Source organism: Notothenia rossii, assembly GCF_949606895.1.
Source record: "Notothenia rossii genome assembly, chromosome: 8".
Classification (NCBI taxonomy): domain Eukaryota; kingdom Metazoa; phylum Chordata; class Actinopteri; order Perciformes; family Nototheniidae; genus Notothenia; species Notothenia rossii.
The window spans coordinates 81,586,543-81,606,942 of NC_136906.1; the positions used below are offsets into that span (position 1 = coordinate 81,586,543).

A 20,400-nucleotide genomic window follows, 5' to 3' on the forward strand; every position below is an offset into this window, starting at 1 on the left:
AAAGCCCAGGTAAAACACTCTGTCAGGAGTGAGATTTGAACCCAAGCCTCCATGTGGAGACCAGAAGTCCCTTTGCTCAGGAAGGAACCAGTCCTTGAGTTTTTAATTGTGGTGTAAAAAATGGAAATGGTAGAAAGATATTTAGGCTTGATTCCAGTTTTTTCTGAAGGACATATTCAGGTAATCAATCAGGTATACAACAATTAGACAATACAGGTGATAGATTTGGCATAAAGTAAGAAAAGTAGAAATGCTTCTTCTTATTTCACATGTTTTTATTTTATGATATTACAGTTTCAAAGGCAGGTAATGCAGTTTTCAGAATTCATCAGATAATCTCAATGAGCTGTTTCAGTGGCAATGAAAACATTTACAGAAAAAGATGCAATGATCACAATCTGATAAAACAGTGTATACAACGCCCCTCCACTAAAACATATACATTTATAACATTAAAGGTCTCCTATCATGCTATTTGTAGGCATATATTGTGGGTGTCAGATATATCAAAAAAATATAAAAATATGTCATGATGTGTTTTGCTCCAAATATCAAACAGATCATGCATTTTAGAAATCCATCAGGGGTGCACGATATTGGGAAAAACTGACATTGCAATATTTTCTTCCCCTGCGATATATATATATATATATATATATATATATATATTGCGATATGAAAAAATTAGGGCTGTCAAGTTAACGCGTTAATACGTTAAAAAAATTAACGCCACCAATTATTTGAACGCGATTTACGCATACATTTTTTTCCTCGGCCTCCCCAGTTTCAGAGCGAGTTTAAAATACCATCTATACGATCCAATCACACTGCTGATGCCGACAGCCCCGCTCTTGCCGCCCGCTTGCAGCAGACCACACTTGAAAGTGTGCGGGGGAGACGCCTGGACACGTCTACGAGCAGCCCACTTTCAACAAAGATCGCTAAATGGGTGGCCACAGCTTGCAGGCCGATTCACATTGTGGAGGACGAGGGGCTGCGTGATGTAATTCGGGTCGCATCCAACGACTGCACGTATGAATTGCCTTCCAGAGCCACCACTGTGTCGACAATACACAACTTGTATGAAGTCCAAACAGCGAAAGTAGAGGAGGATTTAAGAAAGACTCACCGGAGACTATTGGACTTCGCTCAGTCAGGAGATACCTCGGGGTCACAGCGCATTATTCTGACCCACAGTGGGAACTTCAGTCTCAGGCTTTGACAGTTATGAAAACAGAGGAGCGGCATTTACCGACACACACACACTAACACACACACACACACACACACACACACACACACACACACACACACACACACACACACACACACACACACACACACACACACGCACACACACACACGCACGCACACACACACACACACACACACACAGACACACACACTTGAATTGAGGCGATTATTTGTAATGTTCAGAGGAAAATAAACAAACATTTGCATAAAGCATATTTGTCCACTCATATGTTGGTAAGTGTATTAAAAACTTGAAAAATATCCCTCTATGGAACATTTAGATATTTAGAACAGATAAAAAATGTGCGATTAATTTGCGATTAATCGCGATTAACTATTCTAATCGACTGACAGCCCTAGAAAAAATACAGGAATTGAAGAAAATACCTTTTTTTTGTCAGCAAACCATCCTTTCTTGAACTTTAATGCTATACAATTGGTATTTTCTTAACTATATTTAACCGGATGAAGGATTTTAGTCACAGACCTCTGGATCTGAAGTTATCAGAGCAACAAGCTGAGCTAGCTCGGTTAGCAGCGTCGAACATGAGAAACAAATGAAACAACTTTATTCAGTGTTTTTTAATCACCGGGTCCGTTTGCTTTGAGAGGCCTGCTGTGATCTGATCAAGAATGATTGTGATAGGTGGTTTGCTGTGCATGCAGAGCCTGCATAGAGCCTGCATGTCACTCACTCAAGTACCCCTGACATGAGAGTCGCGTGAGTTTTCCTTTCGTAGCAAGCAGCAAAAGAATTGTAACATGACGTGTTTGAGTTCATTTGCCTACTTAATATCGCACATGTGACTATCGAACATTCGGATATCGCGATTATCATCACGACACGATATATCGTGCAGCCCTAACATCCATCATATCCCTATATTTCAGCCCTGTTTAGAGAACGGCTGATTCTGGGTCCTTAGCTTTAAAAAACAAAAAGAGGATGTGGAGGTAATGCCTGCTCAGGATGATTGACAGGAGAGATGATCAGAGGGGCAGAGTTTTGACCGCTTGGGTTGTTACAAGGACCAAAGAGTGGGTAGAGTCTCTCTTTGAAGCAGCAGCCAGTGAAGGAGTAGATCAGAGCTGCAGAACCAACATCATAAAAGGAGACCAGACCCTCCTCATAATCCACAAACACCCCCACCTTCTGAGGCTGAGACTTCAGAGAGAGACGGACTCCAGGACCAGCAAGAGCTTTGTACTCATTTCCATTCCTCAACCATATCGTCCAGTAACCATTCTGAGGAGTCAGTGAGATCTTTCCCTTCCTGTTGATCGACCCTTTGGCCACTCCTAGATCCCACTCAGTCTTCCCTTTGACCTGAACCTCGTAGTAGAATCTCCCTGAAGAGAAACTCTGCTTTGCTAAAATATTAGCACAATAATCAAATCTGGATCCTGGAATGTCTGGGAGACTCTTCTCCACATCACCATGTCTCACTTGTTTTCCATCATCAGACAGGACGAGGTTGGGATTCGCTGTATCAGGATCAAGAGTCACCTCCACCTCATACTGCTGGAGCCTCTTCAGCTCCACCTCGGAGAGCAGATTCTTCATCTGTTTAACGAGTGTCTGATGCAGTTTGATCACAGCCCCCCTCACAGTCCCCTCATATGAAGGTGGATGGACCCTGACTTCTGTCCAGTTCTTGGTGGGTGGAGCAGCCTTCAGGGACGTGAAGCTTTGGAGGAGGTGGAGCTGGTCTTCAGAGCGTGAGAGCTGCTCCACCTCAGAGCTTCTCTTCTTCAGCTCAGAGACTTCCTGTTCCAACTCTTTGATGAAGCCTTCAGCCTGTTCCTCTGTCTCTCTCTGCTTCTCTTTGATGGTGTCCATGAGCTCGGCCTGGCTTCTCTCAACAGACTCCTTCAGAGCGGTGAAGACCTGAACACCATCTGCTACCTCTCTCTCTGCTCCTTCCTTACTGAGCTCCACTGAGCGGTTCATCTCCTGAATCTTCAGTCTTCTCTTCTGGATCATCTGCTGAATTTCAACCTCTATCTTCCGCAGCTCAGCCTTCTTTCCTTCATATCCTTCTTTCAGAGGAACTACATCATGCATCTTGTGGTCTGAAACAGAGCAGAGCATGCAGACACACACCTGGTCGGTCTTACAGAACAGCTCCAGCAGTTTATCGTGCTTCACACACGTCCTGCCTTCCAGGTTCTCCTCTGGGTAAATCAGCTGATGTCTTTTTAAGCCTGCTCTTGTCAGGTGAGGCTCCAGGTGAGTCTCACAGTAGGACTGCCGACACACCAGGCAGGACTTCAGGGCCTTCAGTCTGGTTCCAGTGCAGACGTCACAGGGAACTTCTCCTGGTTGGACAACGTGTTGCTCTGAGCTGCTGCTGCTGGCTTTCTGTTGAGCTGACTCTCTGAACTGAGCAGCCATCTCAGAGATGAACGTGTTGACGCGCAGCTCAGGCCTTATGTTGAACACCTCTTTGCAGTTGGGACACTGACACGGGACAGCAATATCCCAGTGTTGAGAGATGCAGGCTTTACAGAAGTTGTGTCCACATGGTGTGCTGACTGGATTAGTGAACACATCCAGACAGATGGAGCACAGAAACTGATCTTCAGTCAGCAGACAGCTGGCAGCAGACATGACTGTAAGAACAAATGGGTAAAAAACAACAACGTTTTAACAAAATGTAGAGAATATGGTATGCATACTGGATGTAATAAAGCTGACACTAAAAGCTCACTGTTTGCTTTAAAAGTGAAATACTATCCATAATGTTAAACATGTAGATCACTTTAAAGTCGAACCCAGCGTTTCTGCGAGGCGGGCGTCTTGCCGTCATTTGACCAAACATTTTTTTTTTTGAGAGAAGATCGAAAGTGTTTATCAATTAAAATTACGAAAAGAAAAGGGGCGCCCCTAGGGGGGGTGCAGCGCTATTACAGGGGGGGCGCGTGAAGCTTGGGAAGAAGTTGTAAACAAACATTGTTTGCTCATAAAATCAATAGAATCGACACATTTTTAACACAACCGGCAGTTAAAAGAAAAGTGGCCTTTCAGCTATGATGCCCACATCAACAAAGTATGATGAGGCATACATCTCCCTTGACATCTAACGTGATCGGTGCGGAGATCTCTCTTTGGGGGGGGGGCATCTTGCTCACAGACTCGCTGCAGCACCGTGCACACAGAGATCCGCCGGTGGAGAGCATAGTGTTCAAAAGTGACAATATAATCTACAGAGCTCGATGTGGTCAACGCTCGTTTGCCAGAAGTATTTTTGCGGAAACACGAGCACCATATTCAAATGCACCGTTATCAACTTCCTTAACTCTGAGTTCTGTTGCTCCAATTACGTGTAGGAGGGCGGTGGTGGCGAAGTCCATAGGGACTTGGATTAGCAACTGGTAGGTCACCAGTTCAAGTCCCGGCAAGACCAAGTGCTACCGAGGTGTCTGTACTGTGTGATGACAATGAAAGTGCAAAAAGGAAAAGAAAAAAAGTACTCCGATCAAGTACTTAAGTGAAAGTAGTATACTGCAGGGTAGTTTGTGAATTTACTCCAGGTGGAACTAAAGTCTGATTTAAGAGTTGATTAGATTTCACATCATTCATTCACATCTGTAAAGTAACTAAAAGGTATTAAATACATGCAGTGGAGAAGAAGTACACCATGTACGTCTGAACTGTAGAAGAGAAGAATTACAAAGAAGCAAAAGTGGAAATACTTAAGTACCTCAATATAAGTACAGTACTTGATTAAATCTACTTACTACCACCACTGCAGGTATTTTATGTCTGCTAGCAGCCCATAATCCACACTATACATAAAATGAATCAATGTGAATTCTGTTTCTAATTTAGTTTTCCCCCTAAAAAATATCAAAAAGAACCTGAAAATACTGTTAAAGTACCGGATCGATAAGCAGTACTTGTAGTTGTTTCAATTGGGCCTCATTATTTCACAGCGGCACAGGGTCATCTGCCAATACAAGCACTTTTGTTCATGTTCAATCCATAATAAAATAGAAAATGATAGTTGGATTTTTTTATCTTGTTATTATTAGCAGATAAAATGTAATGTTTGTACAACTATAAACAATTAATTCTACCAATCTTGGTGAGAACCGGATTGGGTTATGTTAGACATTTTCTAAAAATTCCCACCACTACACCATAAAACTTCCCAGTCCTTAACCATTTGCAAATCCACCTTTTACCCGACATGTTGCCCTCCTGAAATGTAAAACCTAAACATATATATATATATATATTAAACACATACCACACTAAGAATACAATTGAACAGAGTAAAAGGCAATCAGAGTATAAGACATCATATGTATATTAAATATGATTATTAATTATTATATGATACTGTTCGCCGGAGTCTCTCTCTCTCTCTCTCTCTCTCTCTCTCTCTCTCTCTCTCTCTCTCTCTCTCTCTCTCTCTCTCGGTACGCAAAAGCGCCTTTTTTCAAATGATCCGGTGCTCTTTTTTGGCGGGGTGTTAATCCAATGTCTCTGTGTCACTTTGAAATGATTACTGTTATGTGCAGCCCTGGTTATAAGATCAAGGCTGCTGACCAAAGTGTATAACAGTTAAATAAGTTGTACAATGTCAATGTTGTGCCTTTACAGACTACACAAAGAGAGACCTCCCAGACAACCTGAGCTAGGCTAGTTAGCTGTTAGCAGGCCTGGGCTAACTGCAGTTCCTGTTCTTTGTCTCATGTTTAGTGAGGCGTTGTGTCTGCAGTGAACTCACCAGAGTTCGCAGAGGTTCTGCTGTGTTGTTGAGAAGAAGCTGCTGGATTCAGTTGTTTCTTCAGAGAAACAGAGACGTGGTCTGGACTGCAGTTCTGCTCTCACTAAGTTTCACTTTCGTTTCTGTGAAGTTGAAGCTCTCGTGTTTCAGTGTTGCTCCTCCTCTCAGTGCAGCTCTGTGAGTGAGGGTGTATCACTCAATGGGGAGGACATTAAAGGGGACCTATCATGCTGTGGGATAAAGAGGTTCAACTGAGTCAGCAGAAGATCTGGGCTATTAAATATTAGAAACCTGTGGTAAAATCAGAGGTGGAGGAGTACTCAGATCTTGTTCTTGAGTAAAGGTAGAAGTACTCAGATCTTGTTCTTGAGTAAAAGTAGAAGTCCTCAGATCTTGTCCTTGAGTAAAAGTAGAAGTACTCAGATCTTGTCCTTGAGTAAAAGTAGAAGTACTCAGATCTTGTCCTTGAGTAAAAGTAGAAGTACTCAGATCTTGTACTTGAGTACAAGTGGAAGTTCTCTGATCTTATACTTGAGTAAAGGTAGAAGTACTCAGATCTTGTACTTGAGTAAAAGTAGAAGTTCTCTGATCTTATACTTGAGTAAAGGTAGAAGTTCTCTGATCTTATACTGTACTTGAGTAAAAGTAGAAGTACTCAGATCTTGTCCTTGAGTAAAAGTAGAAGTACTCAGATCTTGTACTTGAGTACAAGTAGAAGTTCTCTGATCTTATACTTGAGTAAAGGTAGAACCACTCAGATCTTGTACTTGATTAAAAGTAGAAGTACTCAGGTCTTGAGTAAAAGTAAGAATAAAAATATACCACTGCTAGGCTGACGACACCCAATTAAGCCTTTCTCCGCTCAGAGACCCAGGTCGTCGCACGCATCTCTGCTTGGCTAGCTGACATCTCTCAGTGGATGTCTGCTCACCACCTCAAGCTCAACCTTGACAAGACTGAACTGCTTTTCCTTCCGGGAAAAGATTGTAACTGCTAGAATCCACTTCAAGACACTGGTACTCGCTCACCATGCTGTGAATGGATCTGGCCCTTCCTCCAGGACATGGTTAAACCGTACACCCCAGCACGTGCACTCCGCTCTGCATCAGCCAAACAGCTCGCTGCACCCGCACTGCGAGGGGGACCCAAGTTCCCATCAGCAGAAACACGTGGGTTTGCTATCCTGGCTCCAAAATGGTGGAATGAGCTCCCCATTGACATCAGGACAGCAGAAAGCTTACACATCTTCTTCAGACTGAAAACTCATCTCTTTGGACTCCACTTCGAGAGATAGAATTACTAACAAAGCACTTATATACTAATAAAGGACTGGCTTATCTAAAGCCAGTTGAGTAGCACTTGAAATATTTTTGCTCTATGAAATCTGATGAACTTATATGATTCGGTTTTCTTCAAGTTTGTATCTTCTTGGTCGAATGCACTTATTGTAAGTTGCTTTGGATACAAGAGTCAGCTAAATGCAATGTAATATTCAATAAAAAAACGTTTTTCAAAATAAAAACATTTAAGTAATTACACTTTTGCCTATAAAATAATAAATATATGATTATTGCTCAGTGGATAAAGTGCAATGTCCATATTCAGATCACTGTAGAACATTAGAGGCTGTATATATATATATATAAATATGTTTAGTCATAAATCATGATTTTAAAAATAAAAAGTTGCTTGAAGAATATTCACAAAAATTAAGCAATTGCAATTTAAAGGAAAATCCTTAAAGCAAAAGCCTTTATAACTTAAAAAACATGTTATTAATGTAGTGAAACCACCAGGGGAAATGTTGGAGATGTGTGATGGGATTTTTGTAGAACTTTACTTTGTGATGTTATTTAATATTGCATTGCAGTCTCCTTACCTACCAGTTGAAGAAATACAACAATTGAAACGAAGCTACACGGATTTGAGTGTTACATGATGGTTTTAAAATTGTCAGATTATTGGAAAATTAGAAAAGAGGATTCTTGTTGGTGGATGTATTTATTAAAAATAGAAATGACACAATGACAACCTTTCTTACATCTTCATATGGTCTCTCAGTTGAATATACTTTTTTTTTTAAACATAAAACATGGATTAAATCCCCTAAATAACCAAATTAAAACAAATGACAACACCATTTATAGATTTAACATAAACTCGTTTTATTTCTCATATAAAGCGTTACATCTGGTTGTGTTTACTTTTAAATCCGGTTGTGTTTACTATACAAGTTGCGAGAGACGTTGGTTTTGAGCAACAACAGAAAGGTGGCGGTAATGCGCTATTAAGCTGTTTGCCAACCGCCATTAAAAACAACCCAAAAAAGAAGAAGGAGGCGTGACGTCAACACGTTTTACGTCAGTTGTTTGTGTTCTTCCTGAGAGAGCTAACTAGCTCAGTAGCTGATGAGAACAAAAAAAACCGATGGATTAAATCATATAAATAACAAACTTTAAACAAATGACAACGCCATTAATAGATTTAAGACATCAACTCGTTACATGTCTCATCTAAATCGTTACATCTGGTTGTGTTTACTTTAAATCCCGTTGTGTTTACAAGTTGTGAGAGCCGTTGGTGTTGATCGACAGCAGAAACAATGATGGCGTCCAGTTACACCGCAAAAGAGGAGGACGGTCACATCACGGTGTCCGGACCCGGGGCTCTGAGGAGCAGGAAGCCGGAGAACACGGCCTTTAAGCAGCAGAGACTCCCGGCCTGGCAGCCCATCCTCACCGCGGGCACCGTGCTGCCTGCCTTCTTCATTATCGGACTGCTCTTCATCCCCATCGGCATCGGACTCTTCGTCACCTCCAACAACATCAAGGAGTTCGAGGTGACATTTTGGTGTTAAATCAGCCATATAACCGTTATAATAACCAGAGGTGGGAGAAGTACTCAGATCTGTACTTTAGTTACAGTAGAAGTACTCAGATCTGTACTTTAGTTACAGTAGAAGTACTCAGATCTGTACTTTAGTTACAGTAGAAGTACTCAGATCTGTACTTTAGTTACATTAGAAGTACTCAGATATTGTACTTGAGTAAAAGTAGAAGTACGCAGATCTTGTAGTTAAAGTAGAAGTACTCAGATCTTGTACTTCAGTAAAAGTAGAAGTGCTCAGATCTTGTTCTTGAGTTAAAGTAGAAGTACCTGAGTAGGAATACTCTCTTACAGTAAAAGTCCTGCATTCACAATGTTACTCAAGTAAAAGTATAAAAGCATTATCATACAAATATAGTTAAAGTAGCGACAGTAAAAGTCATTGGTCAGATTGGTCCATTTCAGCGCAGCTAGTTTGAATGACTTTGTGGAAGGCGAGCTGAAGCTAAGGTTTTGCAGAGTTCTGTATGGATAACATTTCCCTGCGTGTTTTCAGATTGATTACACAGGAGTAGATGCTTCCAGTCCGTGCTTCAACTGCTCCCAGAGCTTCAGCTGGAACAGCAGCCAGCCGTGCACCTGCTCCATCCCCTTCTACCTGGAGCAGCCGTACGAGGTGAGAGACGCAACGCAGAGGTGGGAGGTAGTGGAGTACAAATACTTCCTTACTGTATTTATAGGTCACCTATTCTGCAAAATCCACTTCCTCATGTCTCTACATCAACATGTGTCCCCTCTTCTTCATGTCTCTTCTACATCAACATGTGTCCTCTCTTCCTCATGTCTCTTCTACATCAACATGTGTCCCCTCTTTTTCATGTCTCTTCTACATCAACATGTGTCCCCTCTTCTCCATGTCTCTTCTACATCAACATGTGTCCCCTCTTCTTCATGTCTCTTCTACATCAACATGTGTCCCCTCTTCTCCATGTCTCTTCTACATCAACATGTGTCCCCTCTTCTTCATGTCTCTTCTACATCAACATGTGTCCCCTCTTCTTCATGTCTCTTCTACATCAACATGTGTCCCCTCTTCTTCATGTCTCTTCTCCATCAACATGTGTCCCCTCTTTCTCATGTCTCTTCTACATCAACATGTGTCCCCTCTTTCTCATGTCTCTTCTACATCAACATGTGTCCCCTCTTTCTCATGTCTCTTCTACATCAACATGTGTCCCCTCTTTCTCATGTCTCTTCTACATCAACATGTGTCCCCTCTTCTTCATGTCTCTTCTCCATCAACATGTGTCCCCTCTTTCTCATGTCTCTTCTACATCAACATGTGTCCCCTCTTTCTCATGTCTCTTCTACATCAACATGTGTCCCCTCTTCTCCATGTCTCTTCTACATCAACATGTGTCCCCTCTTTCTCATGTCTCTTCTACATCAACATGTGTCCTCTCTTCTCCATGTCTCTTCTACATCAACATGTGTCCCCTCTTCTCCATGTCTCTTCTACATCAACATGTGTCCCCTCTTCTCCATGTCTCTTCTACATCAACATGTGTCCCCTCTTCTTCATGTCCAGTGCGACTGTTTGGCCAAGGAGAGGTGAGGCGACACAACAGTCGGTCCGTTGGGACTTGTTCTTTGGTGTCCGTGTGCAGAGGCCTTAAAGTAACAGACAGAGAATCAGCACTTTTGAAACGGGGCTGAAACAGAGGGGATTATGGGACGCTACTTTATTTTTTAATCTTGTGTGGATCTGTGCTGTCCTGTTTTTCTATATATCCCTGTTGCTGTTAAACTACTGAATTTCCCCACGGGCATTAATAAAGGGCCATCTTTTCTGATTTGCTCGCTGGTGCCTCAGCGACATTTTTCTCGTTTATTCCCTTATGATTTTGTCCTCTACACTTCCAGTGATCCAGATTTGTCTTTGATCCACAGAGCAACGTCTACGTGTATTACGGCCTCTCCAACTTCTACCAGAATCACCGTCGCTACGTCAAGTCCAGAGACGACAGCCAGCTGAACGGAGACCCCAAATCTCTGATGGTGAGACTCAGTGAAGCAACAGACTTCATGCAATGCTTCATCACACGCATATATTAGATAATAATCTCTATCTCACTCCTAAAACATCTAAATCTACTTTCAGCATGGATAAATGTTCATAAAATACATCCATTGTTTGTTTTATACACTTCTTGAAATATGAAAAAACACATTGTTTTTCTAGAACAGACTACAAACCGCCTGGAAATCGTACAAACACGTGGCAACATGTGTGACGAAGGTGTTGCGCAATCAAAAGTGAAAGTTAAGCTCGCTCCATTGCGGAGATATTCCCGCGAGAGTGCGGAAAACTGAAATTAAGTAATTTATTTCAAATGTGAAATTTTACCAATATACTCACGGGCCACTAGGGGGCGCTCACGGACCACCCACACTTTGAGAAGCACTGCTCTAGGGTCATCATGCCAATCTTAGGAACATAGCTATCATAACTTCAACACAGTCTCATGAGCGTCATCCGTGTAGTCAGACATCCGGCTACGCACACAGCTACACCTCTGCTATCACGTTATCACGTTATCACCTCTGTTATCACGTTATCACCTCTGTTATCACCACGTTATCACGTTATCACCTCTGTTATCACGTTATCACGTTATCACCTCTGTTATCACGTTATCACCTCTGTTATCACGTTATCACGTTATCACCTCTGTTATCACGTTATCACCTCTGTTATCACGTTATCACGTTATCACCTCTGTTATCACGTTATCACCTCTGTTATCACGTTATCACGTTATCACCTCTGTTATCACGTTATCACGTTATCACCTCTGTTATCACGTTATCACCTCTGTTATCACGTTATCACCTCTGTTATCACGTTATCACGTTATCACCTCTGTTATCACGTTATCACCTGTTATCACGTTATCACCTCGGTTATCACGTTATCACGTTATCACCTCTGTTATCACGTTATCACGTTATCACCTCGGTTATCACGTTATCACGTTATCACCTCTGTTATCACGTTATCACGTTATCACCTCTGCTATCACGTTATCACGTTATCACCTCGGTTATCACGTTATCATCACGTTATCACGTTATCACCTCGGTTATCACGTTATCACGTTATCACCTCTGTTATCACGTTATCACCTCGGTTATCACGTTATCACGTTATCACCTCTGTTATCACGTTATCACGTTATCACCTCTGCTATCACGTTATCACGTTATCACCTCTGTTATCACGTTATCACGTTATCACCTCTGTTATCACGTTATCACCTCTGTTATCACGTTATCACGTTATCACCTCTGCTATCACGTTATCACGTTATCACCTCTGCTATCACGTTATCACGTTATCACCTCGGTTATCACGTTATCATCACGTTATCACGTTATCACGTTATCACCTCTGTTATCACGTTATCACCTCGGTTATCACGTTATCACGTTATCACCTCGGTTATCACGTTATCACGTTATCACCTCTGTTATCACGTTATCACCTCTGTTATCACGTTATCACCTCGGTTATCACGTTATCATCACGTTATCACGTTATCACCTCGGTTATCACGTTATCACGTTATCACCTCGGTTATCACGTTATCACCTCTGTTATCACGTTATCACCTCTGTTATCACGTTATCACGTTATCACCTCGGTTATCACGTTATCACGTTATCACCTCTGTTATCACGTTATCATCACGTTATCACGTTATCACCTCGGTTATCACGTTATCACGTTATCACCTCTGTTATCACCTCTGTTATCACGTTATCACCTCTGTTATCACGTTATCACCTCTGTTATCACGTTATCACGTTATCACCTCGGTTATCACGTTATCACCTCTGTTATCACGTTATCACGTTATCACCTCTGTTATCACGTTATCACCTCTGTTATCACGTTATCACGTTATCACCTCGGTTATCACGTTATCACCTCTGTTATCACGTTATCACGTTATCACCTCTGTTATCACGTTATCACCTCTGTTATCACGTGCTGCTCTGATACAGAAGGGACATTCAGTATTCTCTTCCTCTTCTCTTCCTCTCCTCTTCCTCTTATCTTCCTCTTCATCTTCTCTTCCTCTTCCTCTTCCTCTTCTCCTTCTCTTCCCCTTCTCTTCCTCTTCTCTTCCTCTTCCTCTTCCTCTCCTCTTCTCTTCCTTTTCTCTTCCCCTTCTCTTCCCCTTCTCTTCCTGTCCTCTTCCTCTTCTCTCAGGAACCCAGTAAGGAGTGTGAGCCGTACGCTTTCCACGAGAACAAACCCATCGCTCCGTGTGGAGCCATCGCCAACAGCATGTTCAACGGTGAGCCGCTCTCCTGCTAGGTTCAAGACTCAAGGCTTTGTCACCGTGTGCTCAGCAGCTGCAGTGTGGATCTGGAGACGAGTGTTACGTTCCCTATTGGGCTAGGGGAACCAAAGGGAAATAACACGACCAGAGTGGAATTGGTATTAATTATAAGCGTTTATTTAAAACAGCTGTAAACAAAATGGCAGGCAAGCAGCCTTTAACAAACAAATGGGCCAAAAGGGCACCGGTTGACAAATAACCAAACAAAGGGAGGACTCTAAGAAAGGAGTCTAAAGACATACAGGGAAAATAAATACTAATATACTAAATAAAGAACGAAACAAAACCTCACTTTAAAAGTGGTACAACTAACACAAAGAATCTATACAAAAACACAGCTAAACTAAAGGCAACCATCACAGAATCCTAAACTACTCTAAACACTAACTAAGCTACTCTAAACACTAACTAAGCTACTCTAGACACTACTAATCACACACGTTTAACCCCAGAACAAAGAGCAAGTAGCGAGAGGCATCTGTCCACCTACAGAGCCTCCAGAATGATGATTGTCCCCAAGCTTTGTAATAATCTCCAGCAGGTGTGCGCCGGCTGTGCGCTGCGATTGGAGTGCGTCGGGCCCGGCGTGCTCCAATCGCAATCTTCAGGAGGCGGACCAGGAGATGGCAGCCAATGCCGGGAGGGCAACCGCACAGCTCATTTACATAGAACACACACAGCTGAAAACACTCAGACGACCAGGAAGGCAGCAGCCGTAACAACGAGCAACTGAAGTCCCCTCCAACTGAGCAACATGAACATATAGGACATAGAACAGATACAACTAGAGTTTAGAGAGTTAGTTAAAAACAAAGTATGTGAAAAATATGTAGTTTTTCAGTTGAGCCGTACTTTTCTTTTGGTGTAAAATCCTCCCGGCATGCCCAGTTCCTTTCAGGCTGTATGACATCACTGTAACGTCTCGTTGTGAATATGGATAAAAGATGGCCACGTGTAAGGTCATTTCCTCCCGTGAATCCAGAGAGGAAACCAGAGTTTGAATCTGAAAACATTTCTAGTGCAAGAGAATGTTTTGAGATGTGTAAATACAAATACATAGAAAGAGTCAAGTACATGGAATATGATATAAAGATAAATAATTAGAAAGACGCAAACAGATGAATGTAATGGATGTTCTTTACAGAGTTCAGGTGTTTAATGAGCGTATGGCCTGTGGGATGAAACCGTCTGGTGGTTTTATTCCTGATGCTGCGACAGAACAGTTTGTTTTGGGGTGATTTGCATCTAAAGGCCCAGACACACCAGACTGACACCAGAGAACACGTCCCGACCGACCCGATTGTTGTGTCGTCTCACCTCTCCTGCGTCTTGGCCAACAGTCGCACTGGAACACACCGCAAAGACTTCAGCCGACAGCCAAGCAGCACGTACGCACTGCGCATGCGTGAGTGGCAATAACTCTCCTTACCAGCAGGCGGCGGTAGTGTGTATTCCTCATTCAAAAGAGGAAACAACCTTCAGCTCCCTGATGCAGATAGAAACTATTTAAGCATTGTGGCTGGCAACCTTAAAGTACTGCTGCCACCACATTCCAAGCATCAGTAATTATAATCCAAGATTATATGAATATACAACATCATAACACTGACAGGCAGCTGAACAGCCAATCGGAGTGATTTATTTTGCCGTCAGCTCCCCGATTCCACATGTTGAATGGGGGGCGGAAGGTGTCGGCACGGCCGAAAACACACAACGGTGCGGGCCACACCAATCTGAGTAGGGCGACAGGACGCTCATCGACGGCCAGACTAGGGATGCATACCGGTATCCGGTACTACCGAAATACCGGATACCGGTGGCTACGGTATACCGTACCGAAATCAGATCCGGTTTCGATACTTTTAAAAAGTTTTTTTATTTAATTTAAAAGTAAGCCGTAATATCCTTAAACTCAGGCCCAAACCGTCCAATAACGAACTCCACAAATGAGTCAATGTGGAGTGTGGGCTGCACCATATTGTTGACATCCGCCAGCCAATCAGATGGCGCGCCTCGCTTCGGTGATAGGCTTGATTGCCTAGCAACGCTCTTCACCATCCTCCCGAACGTCTGAGCCTTTCGGTTAGCTGTCATTCTTAATAACTACTATTAGCTCGATGTCGGCTTTTTGTTTGTTCTCTAGTCGAATCTCAGGTTTAACATTAATTCTAACGGTGCTATAACGGTCTGTTTGCATTGACAAGATGTGCTCTTCAAGCGGCCCACCTGATGAAGGGTGTTATCAAAGATATTCCATAATCGGTTTTCTTCATATTTTTAATGTATTTTTCATTGTTTGTTCAGTAGCCTACTAAAAGGTCCAAGAAGTCCCACAATTGAATTTAATATTCATTTGACATGTTAACTATATCGTAAAGCGCTTCATGGGAGTCATTGTGGGATGATACATTTTCAAAGTATCACGATGTATCGGTTGAGTATCGGTATCGTAAAAAAGTCAGCGGTATGCATCCCTAGGCCAGACATCTATCCACGGCGGAAATGGGCTCGGTGTGTCCGGGCCTCCGAGTATGATTTAAGGAGTCGTTTCTAACCCTCTGTCTTTCCTTTCTTTATCTGCAGACACGTTGGAGCTGTTTTACAACGACCCCAACGGCACAAAGGTCCAGATCCTCCTGAACACCACGGGCATCGCCTGGTGGACGGACAAACACGTGAAGTTTGGAAACCCCGGAGGAAACAGCCCGAACCTCACCGCCGCTTTCCAAGGTTTCCCTTCACTGCTTTATAATCATATCCACAGATACAGTGACGTCCCAGGCCCCGAGCTGAAGAGAGAAATGCTGTAATGTCACTGTGAGACTGACCGTTGAGCGGCCCGACCAAGCAAGGAGGCGGAGTCACGGTCCTGTGTTTAGGGTCCCTCACCTTCTGTCAGTGTCAGTCCTCACTTTATATGTTGGATGGGAGGAAGTGAGCACTGTACGTCTGCTCCCCTCTGCCTTTATGATACATATCTCTATTTACACTGAGGCACACCTGTGCAAGATGCTGTCTGCCACGTGAGGTGGATGGATACTTCAGCTCATTAACACACACAGAGAAATAGGCCTTTTGTGAACATAGAAAAAGTATTGGATGTTTTTTTTCAGCTCGTGAATAACGGGAGCAAAACAACTATAATTTCTGCGTTGCTTTCTCTCCCCTTCAGGAACAACGAAGCCGATAAACTGGCGTCGGCCGGTCTTCGATCTGGACGCCGACGAGGGGAACAACGGCTTCATCAACGAGGACTTCATCGTGTGGATGAGGACGGCCGCGCTGCCCACGTTCAGGAAACTGTACCGCATCATCAACAAGAAGAGCGGCATGGTGCCCACGCTGCCCCGAGGGAACTACTCTCTGGAGGTCGTCTACAGTATCCTTCAGTGTGTGTGTGTGTGTGTGTGTGTGTGTGTGTGTGTGTGTGTGTGTGTGTGTGTGTGTGTGTGTGTGTGTGTGTGTGTGTGTGTGTGTGTGTGTGTGTGTGTGTGTGTGTGTGTGTGTGTGTGTGTGTGTGTGTGTGTGTGTGTGTGTGTGTGTGTGTGTGTGTGTGTGTGTGTGTGTGTGTGTGTGTGTGTGTGTGTGTGTGTGTGTGTGTGTGTGTGTGTGTGGTTGTTGATCAGAGTTTGGGAGCTACAGGGAATAAGTCAGATTTGACACACACTCTTCTTTAACACGTGACCTCAGATTATCCCGTGCGCAGCTTCGAGGGCAGGAAGCGGATGATTCTGAGCACCATTTCCTGGATGGGGGGGAAAAACCCCTTTTTGGGCATCGCCTACATCACCGTGGGCTCCGTGTGCTTCTTCCTGGGCGTCGTGCTGCTGCTCATCCACCACAAGTGTGGAAACAGAAACAACAACGCTGACATTTCCAACTGAGCTGCTCACCTGTCGGGGTAAACCTCACATCATATAGAATCCATGTCATCCGGCAGGAAAATCTGAATTTGAAACGGCTTGATTCTGGCTGATTGTTTGCCAAAGTGAAATGTGCCCAAGCTTTTACAAACTTGGTAACTCAAATCCATCTAATCCAGCAGAGGTATAATTGGGTTTTAGAGCTTAAAATAGCTTGATTTTGGCGGATTATCTGCCCAAAAAATGAAAAAACTGCCAGAAATGTGCCGTCGTTTAAAAGCTTTTAAAAACCTCCTAACTCAAATCCATCTAATTCACTAGAAAATTGTGTTTTAGAGTTAAAGACGGCTTGATTCTGGCTGATCGTTTGCCAAAATGAATAACAAAACAACCCGAAATGTGCCAACGTTTACGAGCTTTTACAAATTTCGTCTCCATCTAATTCAGCAGAAACATTTTCTGATTGTTTGCCAAAGTTAACGAGAACACAGCCTGAAACGTGCCAAAGCTTTTACAAACTTGGTAACTCAAATTCATCTAATTCAGTTTTAGAGCTTAAAATGTCTTTTCACTAGTCACTACACCGACAGAGTAACGAGTCACTGTTCTCTCTGCCTTCTACGAGAGTGAATAAAGCAGATTTAGATTATTGATCAGACCGTACTGAACACGGAGAGATGTCAACTTGATTTCTGGGTTTCATAACTATTTTAGAGCCAAACAGGACGTCAGGAATATAATCATCTGTTCAAACGATAAGATATATATTGGAAAAGTAATGATAAAGGAAAAGACAGCTCGAGAGGGTAAATGGAGTATCGCTTTAAAAGAGTCTGGAATTTGAATCAACGAAAGGAAACATCCCTCTCTCTCTGATCTCTAACATCTCTCATCTCCATGCAGGTGCAGTTAAAGCGAGCTGGAGTGTAGTCCTGTTGCATGCTGGGAAACTGAGTTCTTCATGTGATCACTGAGCTGTCCTCGCGGCTCTTCTTTGTGCCTCGTCTCGTCTGTGAAGCCTTCCCTTTCAAACAAAAAAAATCATGCTTTTTAAAAAAGTGTCGCGCACGTCAGGGGGAACACAACATGATGCTAACATGAATATTTGTTTGTATTTATTTATAAGAGATGCCTGCATTGTGAAGCCTGTTATTTCCACGCCACACCTCAGGGGGGGGGGGGGGGTTGAGTCTAAAAAGCTGTTGTTCTGGATTGTATGAACTGCACAAAGCAAGTGTGTAAATCCAATGCAGAGACATGCACGTCGTGGCTTTATTCGTCGTGCTTTACATGTGATACTAACACAGAAACAGCATGAGAGCCGTGACGCAGTGCATGTGCTGTATGTTACGTTACATGTTGTTAGACGTTCGCACAGTATGTTTACGTGTTGTACATTTAAAATAACTTTAATGCACATAAGTACCTTTTCCACCTGAATCCTGCCATGTTCCTCACAAGCTGAGAATAATCAAATAGACGCTGCATGTTGAAAATGTGCCGAGTTCAAATGTGTTTTTTATTTAGGTTTTAATACGTTTCATCCACACGTTGATTTGACATTTCTTTTGATACTCCATTGGTGTTGTGTTGTTGCTTTAAAATAATAAAAAGGTCAATTTAATTGTTTCTCTGACTGCGCTGATTCATTGTTTCTCGCTTGATGCAGTGACCGATATACACGTAGCACAACGAGAAGATCAGAAGTACTTTATTGATTCCAGTTTGGGAAATGTTACAACTTCCACACAGCTGTAGCGGCTCACGCTGAGACCCGCAACATCGAGAATAGACCAAACAGCCAGAAGAGTTAACAAGTACCTTTCACTTTTATTGAGATGTCTTTCTTTAAACAAGCCAATCCAAAATGAAAAAGGTCTGGAGGACTGGCCAAAAAGAACAACAGGGTGGAGGGAGCCTGAGCCAGCCACACCATGGGCCGTAGGACCCAGAGCTCCCCCCCCCTAACTAAAAGACACACACACAAAGACACACAGACACACACACACACACACACATACACACATACACACACACACATACACACACACACACACACAAAGACACACAGACACACACACACACACACACACACACACACATACACACACACATACACACACACACACACACATTTGTTACCAATGTTCATACATTGTTATAAGATAGTTTGGGACATGTTTACTACTGAATGTATAATAATGAATCCCTAATGAGAGCTCATAGTATAGATAGGTAAATAGAGCCTATACTGAATATTGAGATGTTGTGAATGGGGGAAATACATTGATTTATGGGGCTTGTTATCCCTCATTATTTATATATATTGACTGTTTTGGGAATTTTGTTTATGTTTTAATATGTATATCATTATTGTAATCCATTTGTATTTACTTCTCCTTCATATGCAATGTCTTACCTCTGCTGCCGTGACGGAAAACCATCTTTGATTTTGATCATTTTAGGATATCTTGTGTATTTTTTAATCTTTTATTTCGTTTTTTTTACACCGGACCTTCGTCACTCGTGTGGGCGGGGCTTATCGACGCACGTTGGAATTCTCGCGTTGTTATTGGCCGAGCGCGAAAATTCAAATGTGTCAGAAACGGCAACAGGCCAGAGAAACAAACGATGCAAGTAAAAAACTACTACAATATAACACTTACATTTTCGGAAACAACCACAAGACATTCCGGACTTTAAGGACTTTGGCTTTAAACTGAATGCAGAATGGATACTCTTTCTTATATGCAGTAAGTCAGCATTTGTTGTCTTTAACGTTTCCCGGTATTAGCTTGATGCTAACGGCTAGCTCTCTGAATGTAATCAACGGATACAGCAGTGTTGTAAAGTAACTACGTACATTTACAATTTAGAGGTACTTGTACTTTACTTGAGTATTTCAATGTTATGTTACCTTGTACTTCTACTCCACTACATGTACTTAATACCTTTAGTTACTTCACAGATGTGGATGAATGATGTGAAATCTAACCAAGTGTTGAATCAGACTTTAGTTCCACCTGGAGTAAATCCACAAGCTACCCTGCAGTATACAAAGTCATTCAAACTAGCTGCACCTTTACCAGCTTTGAGAACACTTTCATGATCAATGATTATAAAACATATCATATATATTATTCTGAAATGGACCAATCTGCACAACGACTACTTTTACTGTCGCTACTTTCACTATATTTTGATGAGAATACTTTTCTACTTTTACTTGAGGAACATTTTGAATGCAAGAATTGTACTGTAACATAGTATTCCTACACTCTGGTACTTCTACTTTTACTCAAGAACAAGATC

General features: G+C 42.5%; 3 protein-coding genes across 11 annotated transcripts in view; 2 read left to right on the forward strand and 1 right to left on the reverse strand.

Annotated features, from left to right (window-relative positions):
- Positions 1 to 222: 222 nt before the first annotated feature.
- On the reverse strand, positions 223 to 6,131 carry LOC307015282 (E3 ubiquitin-protein ligase TRIM21-like). The gene is made up of 2 exons (XM_079643805.1): positions 5,991 to 6,131; positions 223 to 3,867 (listed from the first exon to the last, which is right to left on the reverse strand). The coding sequence occupies exon 2, from the start codon at positions 3,863 to 3,865 to the stop codon at positions 2,183 to 2,185; it is 1,683 nt and encodes a 560-aa protein (XP_079499931.1). The 5' UTR covers positions 3,866 to 3,867; positions 5,991 to 6,131; the 3' UTR covers positions 223 to 2,182.
- A 2,200-nt stretch (positions 6,132 to 8,331) lies between these two features.
- On the forward strand, positions 8,332 to 18,717 carry LOC307015863 (cell cycle control protein 50A-like). Its single transcript, XM_079644790.1, has 8 exons — positions 8,332 to 8,829; positions 9,373 to 9,492; positions 10,767 to 10,874; positions 13,093 to 13,180; positions 15,809 to 15,955; positions 16,398 to 16,604; positions 16,916 to 17,126; positions 17,992 to 18,717. The coding sequence occupies exons 1-7, from the start codon at positions 8,593 to 8,595 to the stop codon at positions 17,107 to 17,109; spliced, it is 1,101 nt and encodes a 366-aa protein (XP_079500916.1). The 5' UTR covers positions 8,332 to 8,592; the 3' UTR covers positions 17,110 to 17,126; positions 17,992 to 18,717.
- Positions 18,718 to 19,675: 958 nt separating this feature from the next.
- The window catches only part of bub1 (BUB1 mitotic checkpoint serine/threonine kinase), a 34,296-nt gene continuing 33,571 nt past the window's right edge, over positions 19,676 to 20,400 (forward strand). For all 9 annotated transcript variants that reach the window (XM_079646375.1, XM_079646367.1, XM_079646369.1 and 6 more), the window contains exon 1: positions 19,676 to 19,841. In XM_079646375.1, the coding sequence (XP_079502501.1) occupies positions 19,819 to 19,841 (23 nt within the window). In that variant the 5' untranslated portion in view covers positions 19,676 to 19,818. The remainder of the gene's footprint in view (positions 19,842 to 20,400) is intronic.